The sequence below is a fragment of the Myotis daubentonii genome, chromosome 14 (assembly GCF_963259705.1).
Source record: "Myotis daubentonii chromosome 14, mMyoDau2.1, whole genome shotgun sequence".
NCBI lineage: Eukaryota > Metazoa > Chordata > Mammalia > Chiroptera > Vespertilionidae > Myotis > Myotis daubentonii.
In genome coordinates, this window is record NC_081853.1 from 27,376,812 (window position 1) to 27,398,350 (window position 21,539).

At 40.9% G+C, this 21,539-nt stretch overlaps 1 protein-coding gene across 4 annotated transcripts in view; it reads right to left on the reverse strand.

Annotated features, from left to right (window-relative positions):
* The window catches only part of RASA2 (RAS p21 protein activator 2), a 126,391-nt gene extending 105,783 nt beyond the window's left edge, over positions 1–20,608 (reverse strand). For 3 of the 4 annotated variants that reach the window (XM_059663752.1, XM_059663754.1, XM_059663751.1), the window contains exon 1: positions 20,415–20,608. In XM_059663752.1, coding sequence (XP_059519735.1) covers positions 20,415–20,550 — 136 coding nt within the window. In that variant the 5' untranslated portion in view covers positions 20,551–20,608. Of the gene's footprint in view, positions 1–19,970; positions 20,179–20,414 lie in introns of those variants that run through there. The other variant, XM_059663753.1, reaches the window with a different exon arrangement.
* Positions 20,609–21,539: the final 931 nt, after the last annotated feature.

The window sequence follows — 21,539 nt, forward strand, 5'->3', positions numbered from 1 at the left end:
CAAAAATTCGTGCACTCAGGGGGGGTCCCTCAGCCCAGCCTGTACCCTCTTGCAGACCAGGAGCCCTCATGGGATATCTGACTGACAGCTTAGGCCCACTCCCCAGTTTAGCCTCCTTCTGTGAGAAGCGACCCGCTTACTGGCCAGCCCCACCCCCCATCGCCCTGCCGCCACCACCGCTGGTGGCCTCTCTCTGCGGAAAGCAACCGGTGGGGTGATCAGAGAATGGCGCTGGCCAGTGGCCCCTCCCCCTTCCGCCCCTCCACCACCACTGGTCACCACCGTCCCCTCCCTCTGCCCCCTGGCACCCGTCTTGGCTGGCCTGGCACCACCTGCTTGCTGCCCCCCCACCACCACCAACGGGTTGTTCTGCTGTTTGGTCTATTTGCATATTTGGCTTTCATTATATAGGGAGATATAATACACACACACACACACACTAAAAAACAAACAGCCGAGCCAGTGTGGCTAAGTGGTTGAGCATCGACCTATGAACAAGAAGGTCATGGTTCAATTTCTGGTCAAGGCACATGCCCGAGTTGCGGGCTCAGTCCTCCGTGTGGGGCACGCATGAGGCAGCCAATCAATGATTCTCATCATTGATGTTTCTATCTCTTTCTCTCTTTCCCTTCCTCTTTGAAGTCTCTCTCTCTCTCTCTCTCTCTCTCTCTCTATATATATATATATATATATATATATATATATATATATACACACACACACACACATATATACACTCACACATACACACACACACACATACATATACATATATATACATAAACAAAAACAAATACTTATACATTTCTCAACATTGATGGTATTATCTGCAAATTTTCTCAATTTATCCATAGCCCATTCAATGGTGGCTATCCTTAAAGAGAATCAGGATCTATATCTGCGGTACATATGGTGGATCAGTATTCTTCACCCATTCCAATGTCCTTTGGTGTATGACTTTCTGCACTGCAGAAACTAGAAAGCTAAAAACTACATTTCCCAGCCTCTCTTGCAGTTAGGATTGTGGATGTGACTTAAATTCTACCAATCAGATGCACTCATTAGAAATTTGGAGGGCAGAAGAGAAGGGAAGTTGCATTTAGGCTGCTTCTACTGACAAGCACTGTCATGAAGATGTCCAGATTTTCTGCAGCGGCATTTGCAGAAGTCCTTGTGTCTAGTTACAGGTTTCATAGGTATAAAGAAGAAAGGCACAAGGCATCCATTCTATCATACAGGTTGTGGTAGGTGTAGCTTGGTTCTAGAGCAGGGGTGGGCAAACTTTTTGACTTGAGGGCCACAATGGGTTCTTAAACTGGACCGGAGGGCCGGAACAAAAGCATGGATGGCGTGTTTGTGTGAACTAATATAAATTCAAAGTAAACATCATTACATAAAAGGGTACGGTCTTTTTTTTTTTAGTTTTATTCATTTCAAATGGGCCGGATCCGGCCTGCGGGCCATAGTTTGCCCACGGCTGTTCTAGAGCCAACTGTAGTGACAACAGATTACTGATGAAGATGGCTGCTTGCTGATGGTTATTTCCTAAGAGTGGCAGATTCCTGATCATGCAGAGGCGGCAAGGTTATAAGACAAACAGCTAAAAATTACAGCTTCCCAATTCTGCAGGCACCTTTCTAATCCTAAAAGAGATAGTAACTCTGTTGGTGGTCCAGTTGCATTGTGACTTCTGAATGTCATTGCTGAAAATTCAACATCGAATCCGTTTCCGCAGTCTTTCCAACAATTCTATAAGCCACTTAAAATATTTTACTAAATCTCTTTCTGCTTAAACTAGCTAGAGCTGATTCTATAAACTTAATCCTAGACTAGTTTCTTTTCTTGCCCTTTATTTCTAAACAAATTAGAAAATTTCATCCTACATTACTAGTCATCAGAGTTTGGGAAATCTTTCAGCTAGATGTGGCTATCTGGATCAAACTTGGACTCAGAAATGACAGAGCAATATCTCACTAAAAACGACTTTTATTGTTCCAGTAGAATTCAGGGGTGGGCAAACTTTTTGACTCGAGGGCCACAATGGGTTCTTAAACTGGACCGGAGGGCCGGAACAAAAGCATGGATGGAGTGTTTGTGTGACTAATATAAATTCAAAGTAAACATCATTACATAAAAGGGTACGGTCTTTTTTTTTTTTTTTTTTTTTTTTTTTTTTTTTTTTTTAGTTTTATTCATTTCAAACGGGCCACGGCTGCAGTAGATAGTGAGTTGAATAGCACAGCATGATCCAATGGTAAATGCTTCAACCTGGGAAACGGAGACAGATGGATCTTAATTCTCTGTACTGTTGTATCTGTCTCTGACAAACATTTCTTCATTTTCTACTGCAGCATTTGGATGTGGTTTTTAAAATAGGCTCAATAATACAGTGTCATGTTTCCATGAATCTGGGAGTATCAACTTTTCAACATTCAAACCATATGCACCATTTTGGTAACTCCATCTTTTAAAACAATATTATTTTCTAACATAAAAGTTTTTATTGATTGATTTTAGAGAGAGAAAGAGGAAAGGATAGAGAGATATAGATTTATTGTTCCACTTATTTATGCATTCATTAGTTTATTTCTGTATGTGCCCTGATTGGAGATCGAACCCACAACCTTGGCATATCAGACCAAATGAGCTATCTGGCCTGAGTACCTCTATCTTATCCTTAAATTTATACACATCATGTTTTAAAGTAATAAGATTAAAGTATTCCAGACATTCAATATATGGCTGAGATAGGACACTTAAGCAAGACAAATGAAATAATGGAAGTGGTTTTTACTTGCATTTGAATGAAAGAAATGTTTTTAGCTTATCCCTCATTTAAAAAATTCTGCACATGCCAGAGTACTGCAATATGCAAAGGAAGATATTTGTCTACAAAAGCAGATGCATTGGCCCTACACCAAATAGTATAGTCCTGATTATATTTTCAAATGTCACTATTTCCTTCAACAGTGAATCAAGATCAGGAGGTATATTATTGACAAAACAACTGTTCCTCTATGAAGAAAGGAAGCTGGCTTTCAAGCTCAATACCTTCTATTGTGTAACAACATCCTTTCTTGTTGAATTCATAAATGGTACTCCTTAAGATCTTTTCTAGTCTACATTATGACTTCTATAATTGTTAACTAAATTTTTAAAAAATTTCCAAAAGCATGGATTTTGAGAGATGAGCAAACTAATCTCCACAGGGCATTTCTTCTCCCTCATAGATGTACTGCAAGTATACCAAGAACACCTTCACACTACACATCAGTGGTTTTTGTCCAACCATAAAATGAAACAGCCTCTTGCCTACTCATGTGATAGTAATTGTTTCTCTGCACCACACATAGCTTGCAACATCATATATAGCTTAAATAAAATGCCCTGTTTAGCTTAGCTCCCCATCTGTCGAACTGTTGCCAGTTACCATTTTAATATGTAAACATATATATCACCCCTTGCTCAAAAATCGTTAATGGTGCCACACTACCCACTTTGCAGAATGAAATCTAAAATTCCTTAGTCTGGCATAAGAACCCTTCATAATCTGACACCATCTACTACACATTTGGCCTCTCCTTACTTAATCTTTACCTCCACAGGTTATGCTCTAGCAGTACTCAACTATATTCTCCCATGCCTCCGTACATCTGCAATGTTATTTTCACTGCATGGAATGCTGTTACCTGCTTCCCCCCAAAAAAAGATGTTTAAGGGCATCCTCATAAAGTCTTCCCTCAATCCCTAGGTAGTCATGTCACTCTTTCGTTATTTCCTCATATGTACTTCTACTATAATAATCATATTGTATTGCACTTGTTATATTTCATTCAGCAAATATTTATTAAGTGCCTACAACATGCCAGGAACTTTTCTAAATGCTGGGCATATAACAATGAATAAAAATAGATCTCTGCCCACACAGAACTGCTGTATAATCTAGGCAGGGGAAACAAACATCATAGACTCTTAAACAAGTAAATAAATAATATTTATTGCCATGGAAGAAATAAAGTAGGGTAAGAGGGTTAGAGAGTGCCAGGCCCAGAGGGTAGAGAATGGGAGGAGAGCACTGTTATTTTATACAGGGAATCGGGGAAGGCCTTTCTATTAAGGCATTTGAGCATATACCTGAAGGAAGTTAATGAAGGACTGAGCCATGTGGATATCTGAGGAAAGGGATGAACAGACAAAAAGAATAAAATATGTAAAGGCTCTGAGACAGGATAATTTGGCACACTGAAGAAATAGCCAGTATGACTAAAACAATAAGCCAAGTGGAGAGAGGGAGGAAAATGTAAGAGATGAGGTAGGGGTGGGGAAAGAAGTAAGTTAAATAGGTCTTATAGGCCAATAGAAAGCCTTTGAGTGAGATGGAAAGCTATTGAAAGATTTTGAACAGAAGAATGGCACCATTTAACTTTTGTTTTTGTTGTTTTCTTTTTAATATATTTTATTGATTTTTTAGGGAGAGGGATAGAGAGATAGAAACATTGATGAGAGAGAAACATCGATCAGCTGCCTCCTTCATACCTCCCACTGGAGATGTGCCCGAAACTAAGGTACATGCCCTTGACCGGAATCGAACCCGGGACCCTTCAGTCCACAGGCCAACGCTCTATCCACTGAGCCAAACCGGCTAGGGCTAACTTTTGTTTTAGAAGACTCATTGCAGAAGGGAAAGGTGGAGGCAGAAGACTAGATAGGTTATTGTAATAATCATGATTAGAGATAAGCTGGGGTGGAAGGCAGTCCTGACATGGAGAGAGGTGGTCAACTGAGTATACATATTGAAGATAGAGCCAACAGGATTTTTGTTATTTTGGATGTAGGTGTGAGAGAAAGAGGGGTCAAGGATGACTTCCCAGAGTTTCAGCCTGAGCAGCTGGATGAACAGAGATGCCATTTCCAGAGGGAGGAGCCTCCTGATGGAGGAGAGGGACCAAGAGTTTGTACTGGGGCCGGCTGGTGTAGCTCAGTGGTTGAGCATCGACCTATGAACCAGGAAGTCCAGGTCAGGGCACATGCCTGGGTGGTAGGCTCGATTCCCATTACAGGGCATGCAGGAGTCAGCCAATCAATGATTCTCTCTCATCATTGATGTCTCTATGTCTCTCTCTTCCTCACCCTCTCTGAAATCAATAAAAAAAAATTTTTATAAAGAGTTTGCACATTAAATCTGAGATGTCTATTAGCTATCCAAGTGCAGATCTCAAGAGGGCAAAGTTGGTTGGAGCATTATCCCTATGTGCCAAGGTTGTGGTCACATCCAAAAATCAACCAATGAATATATAAGTGGAACAACAAATCAATGTTTCTCGTTCTCTCTTTCTCTCCCCCTCAACCCCAATCTGCTCGCTCTCTCTCTCAAATCAAGCAATTAAAAATTGGGCAAAGAAGTCCTGGATGGAGATAAAATTTGAAAATCATCAGGAAGTACATAATATTTGTAAAACCATAAGACTATACAAGATCACAAGGAGAGCAAATATGGATAGAAAAGTAAAAAGATTTGAAGATGGAGCCTCTCAGAGGTTTCCATCATTTTGAGTTAGTAGAGATGAGAAGGAACTGCTATGTGTCTCTTCACTAAATAATAAACTTCTTAAGGGAAAGGATCAATTCTTAGAACCATGCTTAGCTAATAACAGATATTGAGATATCTACTGAATAAGTATAAGAGTATGTGTTTAGAACTTTAACATGGGCAAAAAAAGAGTTCTACTATCATATCACAAATTACAAAATTGCATATAAGCTTCTTTTTTCCAGTTGATGTAAGTTGATCTATGTCACTGCTCCAAAGGTTAAAAAAAATGTTTCCTGTATACAGTTACCTAAAGCACTAACTATAGTAATCTTTATAATGTTAACACAGAGTTATTATATTGAAAACAAACAAGCAAATCCAGAAATCCACACATCCAAATACTTACTGAGTTAGGTCTATTAATATGCTAGAGATACAACAGTGAGAAAAAAAGACAAAATTGTATCTTTATTGAGCTAACATAAGTGGACAGGCAACAAATAAGATAAATAAATAAGAATGGTATGTTACTACTAAGGGTTAAGCAGGAATGGACACCACATGAAAGGCAGAGGAAGGGGAACCAAGGAAGACTCCATTGAAAAGGAAACTTCTGCATAAATACCTGAAGAAAGAGGGGAGACAAGTACATATTTTCTAGAAAATAGTAGGTTTTGGTCATTGTCAAAAAGTAAACAATTTAAACTAAGAAGATAAACACCACTGGGAATCAAAACTGGTAACAGATGAACAAAACGGAAAAATGGCCAACTTTTTGTGTACAAGATCAATGATTCTACTAGTATGTAAAGGTTGCCAGATAGTAAATACATATAAATTTTACCTAGAACTAGAATTTCAAGTGTCAGGCTACTGGGTACAGATCTGGCATATATGCTTCTGGACATGTGTGCTAGTATGCACATATGTGCTTCTGTGTATGTTTGGGGGGAAATATACGCATGCATTGATATCTGTAGGTTCGTATGTATGTTTCTGTGTGTCCTAGAGAAAGACACTACTGGGATAAGTAAGAAAGGAAGATAAATATTTATCCAGTAGCTGGATACTCCAAGATTAATGTTAAACATTTTCTCAAATATCTCATTAGATCTATACAACAACCTTGTGAGGTATTACCGTTTCTTTTTATAAAATTTTAAAAATTCATTTACATATCTGATAAGGTGATTTGACAAAAATCAAAGCTTAGTCTTTCTGAATAGAGAAGTGCTGAGAGGCACAGACAGCTATTCCTTTCTGAAATTATCCTAAGAGATCCTGTAGGCCCAAGTCTATTCAAAGGATAACTTAAGAACAGGGATAAGAGCCAAGACAGATCTCAGTACGATTAGATTAAACCCCAAGAGAAATTGCAAAAGGCCAGGATCCTGGACAAGATAACCGTAAACACAAAGACTTACGTGGGAGGAAAGCTAAATCGTAAAAAATAGCTACCCTTTACTGAATAAGTTAATACATATACTACACATAGATTTTTTTTTTTAGGGACTTCATATATGTTACTTCACTTAATCTTCACAATAACTTCTTCCAACTGGTTCCCCACCCCGCCCCCCCCCAAAGTATAGAAACTGAGAATGGAGGGATAATATTCCAGAAGTAGGAGGACACAGTCTGGAGTTGGAAACAGCAGGAGCACCTTCAAAGAGGCAGTGAATAGTACAAATTGGTTAAAGCAGTGGTCGGCAAACTCATTAGTCAACAGAAACAAATATCAACAGTACAACGATTGAAATTTCTTTTGAGAGCCAAATTTTTTAAACTTAAACTATATAGGTAGGTACATTGTTATTAACTTAATTAGGGTACTCCTAAGGCTTAGGAAGAGCCACACTCAAGGGGCCAAAGAGCCGCATGTGGCTCGCGAGCCGCAGTTTGCCGACCACTGGGTTAAAGCATAAAGGGAGCTGAAAGGGGACTCAGAAGGAATAAGATTGTAAAGGAAGGGTGGAATCAAACAGGTCCTGAAATGCTAATTTAAAGAGTTTTAACAGTATTCAGTAAGCAAGAAAGGTCACACTGAAAGTTTGTGTGGTTAAGACTATGCTTCAGAGAAATCACTCTGACAGTCAAATGGCCTAAACTAAAGTAATGAACAGGCAATGGGAGGAAAAGAAAAATGGAAGAGATACTACAGAGATAGAATAACTTGGCTTAAGTGACTCAGGAGGTGATGTTCTAATAACAGGAATATAAACTTAAATGGAGGAATGGAACTTTAGATGGGGAAAAGATACAAAAACATGCAAACTTTATTATTTAAATTCACACACACACAAAAGAAGTGAAATATGAAGTAAATGTACACTTAAAATATAATAGTCTTGGTGTTGACAAGTTTAGAGTAAAATTAAAATTTAATTCTAAATTAAATTAATAGCTGTTATGCTCTCTTATTATACATAAACAAGACAATCCTATGTAACGTTAACACATCATAAGGTCTTTCAAATTTTCTTATAAAGTTTAATTGAAATGTTTGCAATAAAAGGGGCACATGATTCTGAAAACATATTCAGTATTAGTAAAGTATAGCAAGTTACATGAATTCATTTTGGAGACAGAGATTTGAGTTTCAATATAATCTTTGTACTTCATTTTATGTCTTTAATCTCAAACTCCTCTATAAAAAGGGGTAACTGCCGAAACCGGTTTGGCTCAGTGGATAGAGCGTCAGCCTGCGGACTGAGGGGTCCCAGGTTCGATTCCGGTCAAGGGCATGTACCTGGGTTGCGGGCACATCCCCAGTGGGAGATGTGCAGGAGGCAGCTGATCGATGTTTCTCTCTCATCGATGTTTCTAACTCTCTATCTCTCTCCCTTCCTCTCTGTAAAAAAATCAATAAAATATATTTAAAAAAAAAGGGGGGGGGGTAACTATGTTACAGGGTTGCTGTGAGCATTAACTGAGGTAAAGCACTTACCACAATGCCTGGAACAGAGTGAGCACTCAGTGAATAGTAGTAGTACCCTTCCTTGGTTAGAGATTCCTAAAAGTTAGCATCTGCACACAATTCCCTTTACCCAAGCCATTTAGTCCTAACCAAAGATAATCCGTTATTTAACAACTGGATACACCAGAGGAGCTCATTTATTTTTAAAAAATTAGATTATTTCAGAAGTAATACATTTCTATTTTAAGAAATATGTGGAAAAACACCTGGCCTTTCTTATAACTCAGGCTCCACATCTCTAAAATGAGGGATTTGAACTATTTTAGAGGACACAAATTGGGGGTTAGGTAGCCAGAGATTTGCTTGGCCTGCTTAGTATTAAAAAAAAAAGAAAATGCAGCCAACATCTAGAAATTGGGAGAGTTAATAATATATATACATTATTTCTGGTTTCTCTTTAATAATCAAAGACCTGGCAACATGGTTCTGAGTAGAAACTGCAGATAAGCACCCCTTACAAAATCATAACAATCCCTATTCCATCATGGAAATAGGTGCCATGCAATCATCAAGGTGCCTAAAATCAAAGTAACACCACAGAGCAAGCACCTGAGTGGGCAAAGGACTCTAGGAATCCAGCATAATGTAGGTGGTTGGCCTAAACTCAGCAAACAAAGAACTGTTTTATAGCTATAAAACCTGAACAATAAGTACAATTCTTGACAATACATGAAGTCAAAGTTAGAGCGTAAGTTACAGCAACTCTTTAAAAATGTCCTACTAGGTAAGATGCAACTCCTCAGTGGGAAAGTCTACAGAGCATCGTTAGGGGCCAGTTCTTTAGTACATGTCATGTGCACAATAATCACACAGTTATCTCTATTACTATTGTATTAATCACCTTTGACTGAAGCTTAGTGCAGAACAAGAAGTTAGGAAACCACTGTACATAAAAAGGCAAGTTTCACAAGGTACTGCCAGGAAGCGTCCATGGGTTATACAGATACGTCACCAAGATGCAGGCAGGATCTTCCTGTGGTTTGCCTTGCCCACTTCCTGTTTCGGTTTTGAACGTGTGTTGAACCCTAAGCTTCCTACAGCCCCCTTCTCAAATAGCAAATCAAACTCTGAAGCACAAATGGTAAGACTCTCTCCTAAGATAGGCCAAAGGTTCCTGCAGCTACATGAAGTTTAACAAGGCTCCCAAGCTGACCAAGAGGGCCTCATAGGGCAAGCAAACAAAAGCCAGAACTAAGGGCTCCATGGACAGGCCATATATGGAATATGGCCACTATTCCTGGTAACAGCATCCAGGGAGCCAAATGGGGACTCATTATGACCTACTGCTTTTCAAAAAAAAAAAGTGGTACCTAGATATAAAAAAGGTATATAGGTGAATGTGTGTCTCTGTGTGTATATGTGTTCTAGCAAGACAAACCCACATGAAAATAGGCAGAAAGAAGAGTAACATTTTTGTGTGCATGTCAATCCCCAAAACAGGACTAAAGTTATAGCATTCCAACATTCTAATTTTATTGACTATCCATTACATTAGATCATAACCAATTTAGGGATAATTGTCAACTTCTTGACAAGAGAAATGTACTCATCAGTTCTTTCCAATATACCTTCTGATAGGCAACTTTGTAGAGAAAAGAATAGGGACTTTTGATAACTTAAAGACCTGAAAACCTGGCTCTGCAGCTGTGCATCCTGAACAAACAACCTTTCTGTCTGCTTCTTCTTCACTAAAAGAGGAAAATAACACTCTTCTTCACAAAGTTGGATTAAAGAAACAATTAGCAAAAGTAGCCTAACAAAGTACCTAGAAAAGAGTAAATACCCAATAAGTGTTAGTTCATTTCCTCATCCTAAGAAAATGTTATCTAAAATAAGATTGTCCAAATTCAAAACATTCACACAAATGTTTTAATATTTTAAAGGATCAAGATTATTCTTTTTACTTCATTTCTCTGAAACAAAACATTGGCTTTTTAGTCAACTTTTTGAACACAAATGGTGAAAATAGGCAAAATATAGGAAATAAAGTTACCCCAAATCTTGACAGAGAAGTTGACTTTATTTCTATGTGCACTTAAAATGTTAGGAAGCTTAACACTTGGTTACCCTTATTTTTGCAGATAGGATATTCTTCAACATTAGAGCAAGAGAGGCTCTCACAGCTTAATATTGTATCAAATTCATTTATACAAATGGTCATTTTTTATAACACAGCTAATACACAAATATACACTATAGAAAATTAAACCATGTAAGTAAGGCTAATTTCCCTTTGTCCACCCCTGAGGTAACCAATGTCGTACATCTTTTAAAACCTCTTTCTGGTCATTTCTCATATATATATAGAAAAAACAAAACACATGATACTATACACATGACTCTGACAAACTGCTTTTTTTAACTCAACAATATGTCAAAGTTGTTTCCTTGCATACTATAGATACACCTCTTTTTTTTTTTTTTTTAGCTACTATAAAAGATACTTATGAATATACTAGAGGCCCGGTGCACAAAATTTGTGCACTGTGTGTGTGTGGGGGGGGGGACCCCTTTGGGGGGGTGCACACTCTTGCAGTCCAGGGCTCCTTGGGGGATGTCCTCCCTCGCAATCCAGGATCCCTTGCTCCTTACTGCCCGCCTGCTCCCTGCTCTGTACAGCTTGACTCGCTGCTCCTTAGCACTGCCAAGGAGGCGGGAGAGGCTCCCGCCACTGCTGCTGTGCTCGCCAGCCATAAACCCAGCTTCTGGCTGAGCAGCGCTCCCCGTGGGAGCATACTGACAAGGGGGCAGCTCCTGCGTTGAGCATCTGCCCCCTGGTGGTCAGTGCTCATCATAGCGACTAGTCGGTCTGGTCGTTCCGCCATAACGGTCGCTTAGACTTTTATTATATAGATTATTTAGCTATTTTCTACTGATGGACACTTAAGTTGTCTCTAATTGCTTTGTTTTACCAACAAGGCAACATTAAACATCTTTGTATATGTCTTTTCTGCAAATGTACAAGTGTTTCTGTAAGGTAGATATGTAGACATAAAAATGCATAGGGTATATACATTTAAATTTTTAACAGATACTGTCAAAATGTTCTCCAACACTGCTTTACCATTTAAATTTACAGCAACAGTGAGGAAAGTACCTTGCCCATAAATCCTCACCAAAAATTAACGAAGTTTTCTGTTTTCACAAACTAGTGACTTTTTAAAATTTGTATTTCCCTGATTAAATTCTGTTAAATCTTACCAGTATTTTCCTTTGTTTCCTAACCCTTTGTATCTCCTTTTCTGTGAAATGCCTAGTCAGATCCTTTGTTTTTTCTAATGGCCTTTTCCTCTTTAAAGTTTGCAAGAACTTTTTATATATCATAGACACTAATAAAGACAGATGTAGTATAGCATAGTATGTTCAGAGTAACAGGATGGACTAGAGAGCCAGCCTGCCCAGTTTGAATAACAGTTCCAACACTCACTAACTGTCTGATCTTGGTCAAGTTACTTAGTTTAGCTACTCTGAGCCTCAGTTTCTTCATCTGCAAAATGTGGACAATGACTGTACTTAAAATTACTGTGAGGATTAAATACGTTAATATGCTTAAAGTGTTTTAAAAGTGGTTGGCACAGAATAAGTGCTATATGTTTTCTTTTTGTCTGTAGGATTTGCTGCAAGTATTTTCTCCCAAGCTATTGTTTATCTTTTAACTCCAGTTTATAAGTCTTCACTTACCTTTCCTTAAACAGTTCTTTCTCCATCTCTATTCTAATATCAGAAATTACATAAAAAGATGAAATCAACAACTGATTGCCCTCACTTGGTCTCACAATCAAGTTCTCAAGAATAAATGCAAGCATCAGTCAGAGCTTTCCTTTAAAAAAAAAACTATATATATATATATATATATTCCTTGTTGCATAAAGCTTTCCCACAACCAGTAAAAATAATAAGCCAGTAGAAAAAAGGACAAAAGAAATAGACAAGTTTACACACACACAAAAAAATGGAATAATGGTTCTTAAAAATATGAAGCCAAAAAAAAAAAAAATAGATCCTTAACCTCATTTAGAAGAAGTGCAAAATAAACTACAAACTAGACATTTCTTTTCATCTTACAGACTAGTAAAGATCAAGAAGTTTTAAAATACACATTATGTGGGTGTAAAGAAATAGGCATTCATACATTGCCGGTAGGAGCATAAACTGCTATAGTTTCCAAGAAAAGCAGCTTGGCATTGTCCTTCCAAATAAAAATGCACATACCATTCAATTCATCAACTGAATTCATAAAATCTAGGAATTTATCCTACTGACAGGCACATACACTCATATTAAAAATGACATACATATGAGGTTATTTATTGTAGTAATGTTTGTAATAGCAAAGAATAGAAACAACCTAAATGAACATCATAGGGGACTGGTTAAATCAACTGTGGTATATCCAGGTGATGGAATATTATGCAGCTATTAAAAATGAGGCAGCTCCCTAGATAGATAGATGAAAAATCATCAAACTACTATTGTTAAGTATAAAAAAGCAAGCCCTTGCCAGTATGCTCAGTGTTTAGAGCATTGGCCCACACACCAAAGGGTCACGGGTTCAATTTCTGGTCAAGAGCACATGCCTGGGTTGCCAGTTCACTCCCTGCCCCATCGGGGCACATGTGGGAGGCAGCCAGTCGATGCGCCTCTCTCATGCCACACTCTCTGAAAAGCAACGGAGAAAATATCCTCAGATGAGGATTAACCAAAGGAAGAACGAAAAAGAAAAGAAGCAAGATGCAAACAATGTGTATATGTTGCTATTACTTGTATGGTGTGATACTCATACATTTATGCGTGTAAATATTAAATAATCTCTGTAAGGATCACACAAAAAACTGGTAATGCTTGTTTATGAAGAGGGAATGGTTAGGGAGACAACAGAAATAAGAAAACGTACTTGTCAGTGTATACCCTTTTGTATCTTATAACAAGTATTTGTATTAACTAATCAAATAAATAAATCTTTTTAAAAATAAACAAATTAAAACCTCCTTGTGATCACACCAAACTTTCTATTGGTCCCCTTTAAATGGTCACGCACACAGCAGATTGCTGCCACTCGGGTAATTTGTGGTGAGTCTGTTCAACTGGCAAAAGCAGAGTTGCCATCCTAGCTGCCCATTAGCACCCTCTGTGGAAGGTTTTAAACCTACAGATGTCCAGGTACCACCCCAGAAATTCTGATTGAGTAGGTCTGGAGTAGAGCATGGGTAGCAGAATTTAAATTCACAGGTGATGCTGATGGGCAGTCAGGACAAAAAACAGCTGAGTTAGAGCATGACACAAACAGGGAAGCATCCAGGCTCAATCTCCACTCAAGTCACAATCATACTCTGTCTCATCAGTAATCCTAACCACTTCACAAAATTCTTAAAAAGGAACAGATGAGAGTGTGTTGATAGCACAACAAAAATCTATTACCATTGAATATATCACTAGATAGGCAGTGTAATCTTCATATATTAAATGCAGTACATTTGCAACATTAGTACTAATGAATTCATCCTATGTAGCATTTTATAAAGAACTTTGATAATACTAGTGAACTAGTGTCCACCAGTCATTAACTGTCTGAACTCTCTGTCGACTTTATTTGTAAAATGAGGGGAAAAAACAAGAGACATTCTCTATCTTCCAGCCCTAAACTTCTATAATCCTCTAATACAGGGGTCTAAAAAACAACGATTGCTTAGTTACACTTTAGGAAAAACTAGTAAGGAACTTTTGCATTCCATTCACAGCCTAGGTCCAATTCACGGTCCAATCAGCTAGTGCCCTACAACTCAGATATGTACTATGTACTGCTGAATAAAGTAATTAACACTCACAGAAAAAAATATTTTAGGATTCAAACAATCTGATCTAATAAATCTTAGATAAATGTTTTTTAAATAGTGTATCTTATGCCAAAAAGGCATACTAAATACATTTAAGCATTAAAAAGCATCTGATGCACTGTCTTAAAGTAAATAGGTCAAGTTTAAAAGAAATAATCAAAGACTAGGTGCTAAAAGGGATCTGAAAGACCATATCCAAACCTCTCATTTTACAAGAAAACAGGGACTCAGCAAAGTTAAAGAATTTTTCCAAAGTCATTCTGTCATTAATGATATTCTTAGAAACATGCTCTTAATAAAAATTTGTCAATTATTCACTGATGTGTACTGGTGTAACCTCATAAGGTATATTACTTTAGAGATTTTTGATATCTAAAATTAAAGATATATGATAGGAATTTCTTACTATACATAAAAAAGTTTCTTAAATTACATTAATCAATGGCTATACAATAAAACTTTTAGAGCATAAAACTTCATTAATACATAAAACATGTAATTTGATATTATTGCCAAATAATTTCATAAAGAACATTAACAAGGAAATAAGATTAGCATCTATGATTAAAGGATGAAACGATAGTTTAATTCAGCTAGGTTAGTTCCACAGTCTCTTAGAGTCTACTCAAAGAGTTCTAAGTTAAAAAACAAAACAAAACACAAAGAAAAATCTATGAACTCATTGAGGTTTACCTCCTGTCTTCCTCAGAGCAAATGATTAGCAGACTGCTCTGTGAACTTTTACAAAGAACCCTTTTCTCTCATTTCTATCCCTCTGAAAGATGGATTCTTCCTTCATTCTAAATAACTCATCTCATTTCAAATTTCTGACAATAATGAATTCTTAGCATGAGCCAACCCTTTTAAAATCTTTTCCTCTATTAATTTATTAAATAACTTATCTCATTTCAAATATCTGATAATAATGAATTCTTAGCATGAATAAAACTCTTTTTAATCTCTCCCTCTCGATTGTATTGTATGGTCAATAAAATGTTTCAATTTATATTTTATTACCAAAAAACCCTCAAACCTGCCATGACAAATAAAAATATTTAATGGGTAAGGTGTATGAGATTTTTCTTTACCAGACTCAGGGCCAATTAGTAACAATAATCATGGAATACAGTCAGGTAACAATATTCAAATCCACTAATAATGAGCAATCAAAGCATTTAGAAAAATTTAATCCTTTTCCTAATGAGGCAACTTTGGCAACAGTTCAAACCTAAGCTCAGCTGGCACTGTGATTTTGAAAGGGATGAACTTTCTGCCACAGATCATGCAGTTTTCTCTTAATAATGCCATCTCTTCTTTTTTTGTTTAGTTGTAAAATTTACAAAACACTTTCCTATCTTGTGTTTCAAATCCTCCTCAGGAAAACATAGTGAGAGGCAGGGCATTTTCTAAAGGCCTCTTCTGTTGTAGGCACCATGCTGACACTGGAATCGTGTTTTTGTTTTGTTTTGTTTTTTTAAATGAGTAAGAATAAATTCTACCTTGGAAGAGCTCACAGTCTAACAAAGAAAATAATTTTTAAGAAATGTGCACATTTGTAATACCTTAACTAATAATAAAAAAAAAAGAAAAGAAATGTGCTAAATAATAAGGAAATGGACAGGGAATTGTGATTCCTCTGCAATACAGTCTTAAGACCTTCTCTCCAGGGACGGGGGTGTGACAGTACCCCAGAGAAGAGACATGACATGGAGCAGGTTTTTGAAGGATGAGCAGGAGTTCTCTGATATAAATATATGGGGTGGAAAAAAGGAGAAAGACACTCCCAGGCAGAGGGAACAACATGTACATGATGAAGCATTATTCCCATTTTAAAGATGAGGAAGATAAGCTCAAACATAAGTGAGCTGCTTAAAGTCGTCACATGAATAATAATTAACAATGTAGAAACAGAATACAGGTCTCTTCTGATTTTAATCAGCTTTGCACACCAGTAATGCCAGTGCATGTTGGAAAAGAACACCAAATAAAGATTAATTTTTATCTCCTACTTTACTCCTTCTTGAGAGATGGTTCATGTCTATCCCAGATTCTGGGGGGACAGGATTTATTTAATCCTCAAATCAATCCTGTGAGATAGAGATGTTTTCACTATCCCCATTTTACACATGAGAATACAGAGGCACACAGAGGTTAACGAAAGTTGGAAATTAAGTGACTAACCTGACCAAGAATCCGTCTATACTCCAGCATACCCTACAGATCCTTCCTGGCCAAACAGCCTAGGCCAGCGGTTCTCAACCTTCCTAATGCCGCGACCCTTTAATACAGTTCCTCATGTTGTGGTGACCCTCAATTTCATTGTTACAAATTGAACATAATTAAACACAAAAACAATATGTAATTATATAGGTGTATTCCGATGGTCTTAGGCGACCCCTGTGAAAGGGTCGTTCGACCCCCAAAGGGGTCGTGACCTACAGGTTGAGAACCACTGGCCTGGGCCATTCTTCTCTAAAGATGATGTCAGGGAAACCAAGTAAGTTCTGGGACACATCATGTTCCCAAATTTGATACCATACAACAGGTCTCAATGTTCACACAAATCCTCAAATTTGGCTCCCTTACAAATCTGGTCCCTCCTGAATAGGTAAACCCATGAATGAGGTGACATGGGCTCTTTCAGGAAAGTTTTACAATTCGATTTCATTAGACAAGAACAAACTTAACAAAAAGCAGCAAACAAAAAGGACAACATAAAATAACAGCACGAAGCCTGACAGTATAAAGGAGAAAGCCCCAATTCCCTTTTGCTCATGTGTGGGTTTGTGTTATTTTGGGGAGCAATGCAAAATTGCTTCCTCTGCACTAGCATACCTGCCACTCACTGCATAGGACTTCAGACCAAAGCATGGAGTCTGAAATAACCCTTCCTTTCCTTCCAGGGTTCATATGACAACGGTAGGACATCCAGCAACCAAACCTGCCTCTTGAATATTAATTAACCAGGCAGACCATTTGGAACGGCCATGGTTTTCTAGGGCACTCAAAGGACCTCAGGGAATTTGGGATCAAAATATTGTCAGCAACAATGGATTTGCTAATGTCGATTGATTATTTGAAACTGACACCACAAAATGGTTTTTCCTTCTGTCAACTGGGTATTTCACCTTGAAAAGTATATGGGAAAACTAATAAATATGGAATGAAACCCCTAGAAAAGGCTATGGACTGTTAGCTCTAGAACTTCAAATATATACTGGTATATACACAAATCAACCCATCCTCACTTTTTTGCTGATATGATTTGGAGTTGAAGGGTTCTACCCCAGTTGAGGAAAAAGGACATTTCCTCTAGGACTCCCCTTTCAGCCTGATGGGCCTCTCATTCTCCAGATCAAAGACTCTCGCTCAGCAGTCTGGAACCTGCCACAATCTCCAGGCTAGTGGGCACTATCGCTTTCCTCCAAGCTCCCAGGATGAGGAAAAGGGAAGCTGACATGATTCCCAAGCTGCTCAATATCTTCAGCGCCACCACCCTCTTCCCATTTCTGTGACTTTAGCACCTGCTAGTGACTCTTCCATCCCCAACCCCCCACCATGCAAAACCCACATGTCAGTTTCAGGGAAACAGAAAACAGCATCTCCTCACGGTGCTCTGAAGGTCGACCAACTCTGGATCACACCAGCTAAAAGGAGGGCAAAGAAATGGCGAGGGAGGTGGGGAGAAACTTCATGTATGTGTCCTGATACGTTTTTTTTTTCTATGAAGCAGACACGCTATGATCTGAGCTATAAACTGAGCAGTTAAAAAAGCAAGAAACTAACTGACTGAGCTAACAGAATACTTTGACTATGGTTAAAGCGGTAATATTCCTAGCAATTGGATGATCAATCTTCACATCTGGGTAGTGGGGTTGCTCTAAACCAGCGGTTCTCAACCTGTGGGTCGCGACCCCTGAAAATACATCCTGCATATCAGATATTTACATTACGATTCATAACAGTAGCAAAATTACAGTTATGAAGTAGCAACGAAAATAATTTTATGGTTGGGGGTCACCACAACATGAGGAACTGTATTAAAGGGTCGCGCGGCATTAGGAAGGTTGAGAGCCACTGCGAGTCTAAACCATAGAAACAAATTTGTGTGTTTTTTTAATTTGTTGGCCCAAGTACACTTACAGTGGTATCTCCTACTGTGATATCTTTGCCATGGAGCAGGTGAAAGTACAGGGCAGGTAAGTTCTGCAAAGAGCCCAACCCACAATTCCATGGAACCTGCAGCCATGTAAATCAGTGAGGCTCCAATGGAGAATACCTAGCACCAAGTGACACTAAAATGTAAAGGAGTGCCCTAGCCGGTTTGGCTCAGTGGGTAGAGCGTCCGCCTGCGAACTGAAAGGATCCAGGTTCAATTCCAGTCAAGGGCACATGCCCGGGTTGTGGGCTCGATCCCCAGTGGGGGACTTGCAGGAGGCAGCCGATCCACCATGATTCTGTCCCATCATGGATGTTTCTACCTATCTCTCCCTCTTCCTTCCTCTCTGAAATCAATAAAAATATAAAAATAAGTAAATACATAAAATGTAAAGGAGTAAAAAAAACTGGGAAAATTAGATCAAGGGGGAAACTCTGGCCCACTTATACTTTCCCCAAATATTAAATTATAAGAGTTTATACCCTAGAAGGTAACTTCAATTTGGAGAAGTTAGATACAGACAAGATCTACTTTTCTGGCGTCATTTTCCAGGTTTTAAAAACTGTACCCTCTTAAGGCCCTGAGGATTACTTCTGAGAATAACAAGGTGGAAAAGTTTAACACATCTGCCTCTGAGGTTTAATAAAGTCAGAAATACTTCAACGGGAGAGCAACTTGAAAAGAGGAAAGTGGGAGAATCCAAGCTCAATCAATACTACTACTCATTCAGAAAGAGGAAAAATTTACATCCTGTGTAGGAAAGAGCATTGTTTGCCATGTGAATGTAATTGGATTTCCTTCAATACAAAGTCACAAGCATGCCTCAAAACTCAGAGTTATTTCCACGAAGCACGTTGCGTCTGAGGATACGGAATAAAGAAAATGTGACATTTGACAAAGGCAAAAGTAAGTTTTATTGCTATAGATTACAAATAGAAAAATAAAAGTTTTTCCTCTGCATTCAATACTGGGTGGGGGTGGGGGGCAATCTGACGCCAAAGGGTCGTTTTATTTCCAAAAAAAAATCCAAATAACTGGACTCAAACAGTCGGTCCATGGTAGTGCTCAGAGCCTCTAAGCAAAAAATGTGTATGAAGTCAGCTCGCACGGCTCGTTCACAGAAGTAATTACATGCACGCGAAGGAAATGAATTAAGTGGGTTAAGTGCCGGCTGGAGGAGTGTGTTTTGAGACCTGCTCACAGGAAGCCACTACATCCTGCCCGTCACCGCCAGTCACGCCGTCTCTCGGTACAAGTCCCGCCGCCGCGAGCCGGGCGAGCACAGGTGTCCGCCGCGCCCCTCCCCGACCCCGGCGGCGGCGGCCCCCGGAGCCCCGCGGCGGCCCGTCTCCTCCAGGTCGGGGCGCCCTTTACGGGAGCCCAGGAAACGGGCAGCCCCCTCCCCTCGGGCCGGCCCCGCTTCCCCGCCCTCCTCCTCCCCCTCCGGCCGCGCCTCCCGGTAATTACCGCTCGGCTGCCACCTCCGGGCTGCTCCCTCCCGGCGCCCGCACCGCCCGCAGGCCTGCGTCTCCGGGCGGCCGGAAGCGACTCACGCCCCCGGCCCGCGCCCCCGGCCGCGCCCCGAGCTGGGGCGTCCCCGCGCCCAGGCCGCGCCCCCAGGCCGAGCCCCTCACGCGGGCGCTGCCCGGGCACCCCCTCCCGGACGAATTCCCGGCTCCACTCCCTCCGGACCGGGCAGCCCAGTCCACGCCGCCCCGTCCGGGCGCCGCCGCCCCCAACACACCCCCCTTCCAGCCTCGCCCGCGCCCGCCCTCCCCGCGCGTCTCGCCCGAGCCCCCTCCCGGTCCCGCGACCCCGGCGCGGCGCGGCGCCAGCACCTCCGCGCGCCCGCCGCCCCCTCAGCCCCGCGGCCGCCGCTGGGCGGGTCCCGTCAGCCCGGCCCCCGCTTACAGATCTTGCCCCGCAGACTCTGCAGCACTCGGACCTCGCGACTGTCCTCGTCCCCAGCCTCGGGCTCCGCCGTCGCAGTCGCCGCCGGCGCCTCGGAAGCCGCCGCCGCAGCATCAGGCGCCGCCGCTGCCGCCATGGTGCTGCCCGGCCCGTGCCGCAGCCCCGCCGCCTGCGTAGCCGGCGAGGCGGAGCCCAGCGGCCGAGCGAGGGCGCCGCGCGCCTGGCCCCGCCCCCGGCCCCGCCCCCGGCCGCTCGCCCCGCCCCCGCGGCCCCGCCCCGCCCCACCCGGTCAGCACAGTCCCCGCCGTCCTGCCCCGAGCCCGGCCGCCGCCCCCCGCGGGAACTGCGCTCCTGGCTTTCCTGCTCTTTGCCCCATAAACGCCGAGGCGCCAGCCGAGTGCGGCTCCCAAGTCCTGGCTGTGAGCAGCCTTGAAACCCCCTTAGAGGGAACCGGCCCTCCCGAACCCCCAAGTCCTCCGGGGAAGTGCGCTCTGCACCCGCCGACTTCCCTCTCCTAACTGCCGGTGGAGTAGGATGCAGTTAGGCCGGTGGACCTCAAACCCCCATGTTCAAAAGGAGCAAGGGGTGCATTAGAGATCCCCTCAATAATATCCGTAGATCCCCCCACCCCTAGCCACACACTACACACACACATCTTTATTTTTAAGTAAAATTACTGCTTTGCAAAAGCTGGTGCAAAAAAGAACCCTAGTGCCTGACACCCACCCGCAGAGAAACGCTGAAGCCTTTATCACGATTTGTGTATTTCGGAAACAGAAGGGAGAAGGGTGGGGTTTCTCCGCCCCCCTCTCCCCCTTCCCAACCTCCCCCACAAGCGGGCTTGTTAAAAAGTTGATTGACGCTAGGAAATGTGTCCATCTCTGACTAGTTGTCAGCTTTATTTCAAGGGAACTCCATGCAGTGAGTAAACGGCATGAATAATGCCCTGGTATGTGATGAGGAAGATGATTTCCTGGTCTTGAGGTTGTGCCCTGCATTGCCCTAAGAAGGAAGAAACTGTGACTTAACCGGGCAGGGTATTTGTTTTCCAGGGCAACAATAGGAATCCGTCAGTCTGTCAACAAATGTTTTTTTGAGGGTCAGACTTAGTGATGGCCTCAGAGA